This window comes from Salmo trutta, chromosome 2, assembly GCF_901001165.1.
Source record: "Salmo trutta chromosome 2, fSalTru1.1, whole genome shotgun sequence".
Classification (NCBI taxonomy): Eukaryota; Metazoa; Chordata; class Actinopteri; order Salmoniformes; family Salmonidae; genus Salmo; species Salmo trutta.
The window spans coordinates 22,689,211-22,698,561 of NC_042958.1; the positions used below are offsets into that span (position 1 = coordinate 22,689,211).

Sequence of the window (9,351 nt, forward strand, 5' to 3'; positions counted from 1 at the left end):
TCAAATGTTGACTCCAGGATTTGTTTTAAATCATTTCAACTTGTATCTAAATTTCCAGTGTAGCTAGGCTGTCTGAACACTGACATGATCAGCCTGAAAGCCTGAGGGAATTGAATTTGAGGAACTGTCAGTGATAATATTGACTTGGGAAATGAATTTTTGGAATTGACCTAACATAGGAATTGAGACTGACCTGGAATTTGAATTAAACAGAATAGGAATTAATCAACACTAAGTACTAGTACTTTGGCCATTAAACTAAAAGAAAAAAGTATAATTCAAGACACCTCAGAATGGATTTTATTTTCCTCAAAGCTTTATTGACTTACAGAAGCGTTGACAGTTTGGTGTTGGTCTTGTTTGTGTACATGAAACAGTGCTTCAATCCTTTCCATAATTTTGGTAAATTAGAATAGAAAAAAACAGCCATTGCTCAAAGTGTTGCTATGGTCTAAGTCTAACAGCTCAAGTGTAAACTAGAGACTCAGTGTGGTTGCATCACAAATGACAGCCTATTCCCTTAGTGCACTACTTTCACTAGAGCCCTATAAAAAGTAGAGCACTATAACAGAAAAAGTGTCATTTGAGACTTGCCCAGTGTCTGTGGTCAAACAGAAACATTCAGTAAAGCTGGTTTCATCTCCTCTAAACAGTGTCTAGCCTACCTAGCAACAACCCTACCAGATCAGCAAGTACCCTAACGTGTCAAAAAGGCACTTTTAAAGCTGTTTTTGTTTAGTTTTACTCACAAACAGAAATATCCCATTTTGCCTTCTCCTCATCCCACAACAGTGTATTTTTCCCCCAGTATGCTGCTGCTAACTATTTTCTCTTCTCAATAGAGACATGCTATGTGACGTTCACTCCAAGTCATCATGGTTCTGGGTGGACTCATTGATCACCTGATGAAGAGAGGGAGGTTATAGTCAGTATGGCAACACGACTTGCAGCTTAGAGGTATAATGCATTATAACTTGACATAGGAATGTATGTGCCTTTATGATGTCTTAGCATCAGGCCTCAGTGGACTTATGTCTAACATGAAAGTCGAACGGACAGACTTAAAACTCAGCCTTCACTGACGTTATGTATTCTTAATTCTATAGACTTAAATGGAGTCTAGTACTTACATGACCATCTCTAGTTTCAATGGTCTTGATCACAACCTTCTTTGACAGGTTGTCAATCATTGGTCTTGCCTCCAGCATTGATTCTGCAATAAGACAAAATATTGAATAGAGTGCAACTTGGATAAAGTGATATTAAAATGTTCCACTCAAGACAACACCATATGATTAACCGTTCTAGTCAAATCAGTAACTGAATTATTGCATACAATCTTTGTCGCCATATAAGCGGTTACATTCCATTACATAATTTCTCTTTGAGAAGGACTTTCAGAGTCCCATCTACCAATAATTCAAAGGCTCAGCTGCATCACTCGGAGGGTATATGAGGATAGTGCTGCTGGTTCTCTGGTGAAGTTTAAGCTAGTGTTAAGTATATCTTCATGACTAACATTTCCACAGGAGGTAGTGCTCTGTTCTAAAGCTTTATCAAAGGGAACCTACCTCTCAGGTTAAATGATGAGAAGTTGGGCATGGGAGTGGTGATTCTAGGAGGGATAAAGAGACAGGGGGTAGGAGAGAAGGAAAAGCGCATTAGACGTCTGAGGTTGAGAAACTGGCATGCAAACCACTAATCTTCCTTACAGGCCCGTTTAATTCGCTTATCTACAGTCCAGAGGAGAACAAGATAAAACCTGTTTGTTTCAGTCTTGACTCATCTGTCTCTTGTATAAGCCACCATAAAGACCAAAATACACATATTGTGGACAAACATATTTCCCTATATACATACACACACCTCCCTCTTTCCCCTCCTCATTAACTCTACTTCCTCTGCCCTCTTTCTACTTTCTGTTTATGTCACCTGCTCCCCTCTTCCTCCAGCAGCTTGGTAGGCATCTCTGTTCATCATGACCTCACCTGCTCTCCTCTCCCTCCAGCAGCTTCCTGTAGGTGGCGATCTCTATGTCCAGGGCCATCTTGACATTGAGAAGGTCCTGGTACTCTCTGAGGTGACGGGCCATCTCATCCTTCATGTTCCTGATGTCGTCCTCCAGGCGAGAGATGGTGTCCTGGAAGTTATTAGCCTCGCAGCCAAAGCTCTCCTCCAGCTCCCTCATCTGACGCTCCATGGACTCATTCTACACATCATAGGTTGATAAGAGATGACTGATTGTCTCAGGTTAAATTACGCTATGCTCTCATATATAGGTTTCCCTGAGATGTGGCTGTAGGAGTCTAAGTAAATATATAGTAGAGACAGGGAGGGACTAGCTCCAACAAGATAGGTCATTGTCTGAGGTAAAGGGATGCTACACTGTAGTACATTTCAAAATGCTCTGCAAGGACACTTCCAGAAATTCCGTTAACATTGTATCGCATCTGGGTTGTTAAAATCACGTCTTGGGAGGACACCAGAATGCACTCAGTCAGCCGAGGTTGTTTTGCTTGTCTATTTTTTGCATTCAACCACTCATTTCATTAAAGTTGCATTTCATCTGACTCAGCATAGGAGATGTTCTGCCTGTACTCCTCACTCGTAGTACACTACATTTCCTCTGGAGTGAGACGTAGGGTTTGCTGGAGACTCACTAGCGAGGCCCTTTGCTCCACTAGGAGCTGAAAGGAATAAGTCATGTCAGTCAATAGAGGAAGTGAACAGGGATAGTGGTTGCACAGGAAGTACTTACCGTTCCTTTGAGAGAGTCCACCTCACAGGTTAGGGCCTGTACCTGACGCCTGTAGTCGTTAGCCTCCTGCTTGGCCTGCCGGATGGCATCGGTGTTACGGTTTGCAGCCTCCGACAGGTCAGCAAACTGAGGGGGATGGGGAGAAACAAAGATAGATGGGAGAGCAAAAGAAAGCAGGCAGAGAGGCCTTGTTAGTTGTCATTAGAGATTAAAAGGCTTTTTAATTAGCCTTAATTGATGTGTGGGAGTCTGGGAGGCAAGGGGATATAGACAGAAGGTGAGCGTGAACAAGAGAGGGACTTGTGTGAGAAAACTCTGCTCTACTCCTGAACCCTGAGATTAAAAGCTGAACGCTTAGCCTCTTTCTCACCCTGGCTGTAAGCCCAGACGTTTAGCCTTAACGCGAAACAGGCAATTTGTCTCTCGCTCTCTGAAAACACTTTTACATTATCCAATATGCATTGTCCTCAAATGTTTCCATTTTAGGTTTCCATTGAGAAGATCAATATGCTTTAGAGCAATGCACCCTGCGGTTGCTCACAGACCATTGTCATTGACTCAGTGAGTGGTCAGCTGTCCACTCAATCCACTGAGCCCTACAGCACCATCTGGCCTGTTAGGAGACTGAAAAGATAATCCTACAAGGAATAGCCCTGCTAGACATTTCTACTCTATCATCCATAGAGTGATCATTGCTGCAGCTGCACACCAGAACTGCTACAGTGCCTTGTCATGGTAGGACAGCTTTGGATTCGTAAAACAGTTAACTAAAGAGCATTTGCAATCAATCTTCAAAGATTTAAAACCCTGTTGTTGTTCGGCTCCATAGCAAGACACTAGCCTATTACATCCTCTAAAAGTATAAACGTTCATTGTGATTAGTGACAGACGGGACCAAAGAGACACGAAGCCAGTGTGAGGGATTGAATGACAGGTAGAGGATAGACAGTGTGAGGGAGACGGATGCATCCCAAATAGCACCCCATTCAGTGCACTACTTTTGACCAAAGCCATTGTGAGTAAGGCCATTGTGTGACCAAAGCCATTGTGAGTACTGACCTTGGACTTGTACCAGTCTTCAGACTCCTGGAGGTTCCTGCTGGCCAGGGTCTCGTACTGCACACGCACGTCCCTCAGGGCAGCCGTCAGATCAGGCTTAGCCACATCCATATCGATCTGGACATGGTGATCCTGGATCTGTGCCTGCAGCTCAGCAACCTCCTACAGAGTGGATAAAGGAGAGGGACGCTTACAATCCTGATCTTAGATCAGAAAGTTACCTCACTGGCTAACGTCCAATAATGTACCGTGGTCACAGGTGTTTGTTACAGTATACTCAATGTAGATGGGTAACTTGAGATGTAAACCAACATATTCAGCCAAACCCCTTCAAATGGGATTTTTTAAATTGATTTTGCTGTTGAACTTCCTATGTGGGGGTTTTCCTCCTTGATCTAAGTCTTTGCTTCACCTGGCATGCATTTATCCTCTAGACAGTAATTCCCCAGACTTCCGATCCGTTGAGAGTGTGTAATCACCATGGCAATGACCCTGCTGGCCAGGCCAATAACATGATCCTCTTAGGCCTTGGTGACGGTGGAGGTGGCCGGACAGACTGTCTGAACTTGGCACAGGTAGGGGTGTAAGGTCAGATGGACAGACTGTTAAGTGACAACACTATGGCCATCTATGATGTCTGTTGGGACAGGTAAGAGGTGTCAGGTGAGACACTTATAGTCATTCAGCTTCCTAATAAACACTAGCTATCCATTGGGACGTGTGGGTGTCAGGTAAGGTTGGAGGGGCAGGTGTTAACCACTGTCAGTCTCACCTCGTCATGCAGCTTCCTGAGGAAGAGGATTTCCTCCTGAAGAGACTCCACCTTCCTCTCCAGGTCTAGACGAGCAAGGGAGGCATTGTCCACATCCTACACACAGGAAACATTTAGTACAAAGTTTTACATCACATTCTAGATCCCGTACAGTGGCATTGCAGAAAATAGTGGTCCACATCCTCAATACTGAACCACATGGCATAAATGGCCCACTGTAGCTCAGTTGCTAGAGCATGGCACTTGCAATGCTAGGATAGTGGGTTCAAACCCAAATCACTTGAGGGTTTCATGTCATATCAAAATGCTATGTCCACCTCACTCTCAAAGACAAGTTCAGTCAAATGTAACAAATAACTCAATTTAATAAAGTAATGTACAAATTATACATGTGACAATGTTATAATTCAATAAAGTCCTGAGTCATTTAGCAGGTGGTCTTATCCAAAGGGATTTACACTAAGTGCATTAATTTTAAGATTGTGGTTGTCACACCTTGCGATCAGAGTCAAAAATACAGGATACAAACATTCCATGCCAGGTAAACAATGGCTATATAGCATTTTGCAACATAATATTTTCATACATGTAAAATCTATTAAGCATTTTTTTTTGCACACACAAAGCAATCATTTCTGATGAAAAACCACAAATGTGAAAAGTGTGTATACAGCATTTTAAAAATAAACTAATATATTATACAAAATGCCTTTAATCAATTTTCCAAATCCAGAGACATGGTCTCCTTACTATGTCTCAGGTAACTTCTGTATAATGCATTGTATTACACCCATATTTCTCACATCTTGAAGGCCTGTCAGTGCTGATCATCTTGAGCCAAACTCCCAGCTTCCTGTACTGTCACAGCAACACCATGACATTAAATCACAGAAGCATTATTTCCTGTATTTAAAAGCCCCAATGAAGAATAAGTGAACAAGCAGCATAGTTACTGGGGGAAAATAATTAGTCAGGAATCATATAAAAATATATTTAAAAAAATAAAAATCAGCCTCATGTCAATAAAGCTCCATTTCTAAGTCTTTCCAGCATAAGTGCCTTGCTGCTGGACACACATACAGATTGCTGGCCTCTGGTCTCGGCTCTGTCACCCTCTGGCCCGGATCTGGAGAGCCCTTGTTGCCAGCGCCAGATGTACTTGAACAAACACTGTCTCAGTTTGTCTGCTGCCTGCCAGCCGACCAGTGTGCGGAGGTCAGTCAGTGCCGCTCACCCACCCCTCATCCCCGCCACTGGTACCGCCCACCCAGACAACAGCTAGCTTTGTCATTTAACCCACAACCCCCCTCTCCATCTCCTCATCAACAGAACAGAAACAATGGCATTGGAGAGTCAGCTTTCCTGCCATAATTTCCGACTGGGACAAAGCTGTCCATTGAGCTCTGTGTTTAAAACAGACAGTGACACGGTGGCTGGCCCGGACCAGACCTGGATGGAGGAGAGCTGCTGTGGACCTTCCTCTGTTCAGTTCTGACAGCCGTTTCAACAGCTGGGTTCTTGTAACATTATATTTGACAACCTCACCACACTAAGTGTTCCACTGGCAATTCCCCAAGGGGAGAACAAAGGGATAAAAAAAGCAATTTAGGTTAGAAAGTGGCATCTTGATGAGGATTATCCATATTCTTAGAATTATGTATTAGGTTGTGTATATGTTATCAGGGAGGGCCACTTGATTCCATGTTATCTCCAAAACAAAATTGTATTGCTCATTTGAATGGGACGGCATTCTGAATGGGGAGCCCAGAGGTAAGAGAGGATCAATAACCACCAAGGTCCTCAGTAACAAAGCTGCTCCTCATTGCAATGCCACCAAATGAATGAAAACCAATGGAGATTTGATCTAAATCCCCAAAATACCTTCTAAAATGTGAAGAGTAACACTTGAGTAGCCAGCATCAGTGGAAAGGCAGTCATTCTAATGTAAACTGCACATATTTCCCCCCCATGAGTGAACAGCAAAAATGTTTTTATTTTACCAGGGCGTGCCACTGAGACCAATGTCTCTTTTGCAAGGGAGCCCTGCATCTTACAATTACATACACACACTCGTGTCAAAATGACTTTGGTCAAATGGAGTTGTTGCAACACACCCAACATGGCTGACTGTTCCACGAGATGTTTCACCTCCAGTGACAATCTCTACATAGGACCTACGCTACCACGCAAAGCAACTTCATCAGGCATGAAGTTAATCTTCACATTTCAAAAGACATGCTTTAGTAGGAAAAACCACAAGTATTCAGTATGAAATGAACTGGACTATGTAGTTTACTGTTGAAAATAAAATATGGTGTCACATGTTTAAAAATAATGTTTGTTGTGTTTACACATTTTTTTTAATGAAGAATGAAGGAATACTGTGAATGGGACTTTCTACCATACCTGTCTGAAGCTCTGCAGGTTGTGCTCCGCTTCCTCTTTCTGGATCATCTCATCTTGAAGCCTGAAAATAGCATTGGAGAGTATTATATAATGCATTTCAATTGCCACACCCACATTTGGTGGGGAAGTCCTGGAGTATGGAAGGCTGTAGTGTTGAGTTCCCAACTGTAATATCACCATAACAGTCTTATCTGAGGTTACTTTCACCAATAACTTACACTCTTTGCAATCGGCTACAACGTTATTATATGCCTTCTTTGCCATACTTGTGATTATTTGAAGTGTAAGAAAGGAAAATGGTTCCCCTTTCTTTAAAAACAGCTGAAATAGTCCAATGGAAAGTTGCCATTGGAAGAATGAGCTCATTTAAGTATTTCGTGATTGCATAATATGTTCAGTGCAAAACTGCATCCAGGCCTTGAACAAAACAGCTAAAGCTATGACAGTGAGGAGCGCTTAAAAGCCCTTAATCTGCGTGTAGTTCTGGGGCTGTGGGCTAATGGCTTTACAAAGAACTAAAGAATGCATGGGCCGTTGCCAAGAGAAACATTTTTGGGGAATTAATGAATGTACTCCAACAAAGGTATTGTGGAACAAAAAGTGAAGGGACGTGTAGTCGCATTAATAGTTCATATAGTGTTTTAGAGATGGGGGGGGGGGGACATTTAGAAAATTAAATACATTGGTTGCCTACTTCTCTCTGAGCCTCTCGATGTCCTCTCCCAGGTTGTCCCGGTCCACTTCGACATGGGCTTTCTCATTGGTGAGCTGGTCCACCTGCCTCCGCAGATCCCTCATCTCATCCTCGTACAGATCACCGATACGGGACGCGCCTTTGCCCTTTAGCTGCTCCAGCTCCGCTAACAGGATCTTGTTTTGCTGCTCCAGAAACCGCACTTTGTCGATGTAGCTGGCGAACCGGTCATTGAGGTGCTGCATCTCCGCCTTCTCGTTGGTCCGGTTGGCTTTGAACTCCGAGTTGATGGCATCGGACAGGGCGAAGTCCACCGTTTCCGACGAGAGCCGGGGCATCGGGGCGCTGCTGCGAAGACGGATATTCTTGGAGGCGTAGATGCTCGGCGGAGCGGAGGAGACGCTGTAGGACATCCGAGAGGAGCGCACCGGGCTCGAGTACTGGCGGCTAGACAAGGTGGACCGAGCCAACCCGACACCGGGCCGTCCTTCGCCGCCGAACATCCTCTTGTAAGAAGATGAAGAGGTGGTTTGCCTGTTGGTTGTCCGGTTCATATTGTAATCCTTTGGTCCCTAAGGTTTCTTCTTTCTTAAAAAAAGTGGTGTAAATGCCTTCTCTCAAACTGGACTTCCACTTCAGTGTGTGATAAAACCTCTGAACAGTACTACCCCAGCGAGAACTCTGCAGTACGCCAATGTCGGATTTTATAGTCCACTCCTTTATGCAAATCACATGTGGGTGTGATTGACGAAGCCCGGAGCCTGTGAAAACACTGGTATGCGCGCTCAGGGCATTGGGCCATTCTTCTATTGTCCGGCAGACCCTTTTGTTCGGAGGTTGTTTTTTCCCAGTTGCCATTTGGCAAAAGCCAGGACACATCCACAGAGACACAAAAAGTGTTTACTGATGGACCTTACCGTTTTAAATATAGCCTATAGGAGACTTCGCATGTAAGGGTGTGCGGTCGTGACATCCTTTTACGCATCCTTTTACGGATATTGTTATCTTCTGGTACATTTCTTTCAAAAAGTGACATTGGTCACTTCCTTAACTTATTCATTACAGGGCCCATAATAAAAATGACATTTGCATTAGATTGCCAAGAATACAGAATTATGCAGCCTAAATAAATAATTTATGCAACTATGCGATTTGGCTTTTCTTCTACATTTTACATGTATCATTAGGCTACCCACCAACATGTGTCCAACATGAGAGTCAAGGTTGATAAAGAACTGAATGGCACTCATTATTCAGATCAAAGTTGACTCCCCCTTCCCCCACCTCATTTTATATGTGTTGCTATGGGAATGTGCATATTTACCTCATAGACTTGACCCTTCCCTCTGGAGGGTTTTCTAAGTGCACACACACTATAGCCTGCATCTCATCTTCATTTCTTTGTGTTGGGGAAACAACTTTAGGTTTCATATTGCAACTTTCCCTCTTGACATTAAACTATTAAAGCTGACTGTTTCCTGATATAGCATGTGTCTATTTTAGCAAGGTAGAAAAGTATTTCAGGCAGGTTTTAGGATATAATGTAGGCTTAATTATAATAAAATACAATAGAACAGAATATAATAGAAAATCACACATTTTTAACTAATGACATTACAGTGTATTACATATTTATAAACCGCATGTAGCCTAATATAATTA

The 9,351-nt window shown here is 43.1% G+C and overlaps 1 protein-coding gene across 1 annotated transcript; it reads right to left on the minus strand.

The window, feature by feature from the left end:
• Positions 1 to 294: 294 nt before the first annotated feature.
• On the minus strand, positions 295 to 8,391 carry vim (vimentin). Its single transcript, XM_029698742.1, has 9 exons — positions 7,690 to 8,391; positions 6,996 to 7,056; positions 4,590 to 4,685; positions 3,818 to 3,979; positions 2,759 to 2,884; positions 1,989 to 2,209; positions 1,572 to 1,615; positions 1,131 to 1,213; positions 295 to 902 (listed from the first exon to the last, which is right to left on the minus strand). The coding sequence occupies exons 1-9, from the start codon at positions 8,241 to 8,243 to the stop codon at positions 861 to 863; spliced, it is 1,389 nt and encodes a 462-aa protein (XP_029554602.1). The 5' UTR covers positions 8,244 to 8,391; the 3' UTR covers positions 295 to 860.
• Positions 8,392 to 9,351: the final 960 nt, after the last annotated feature.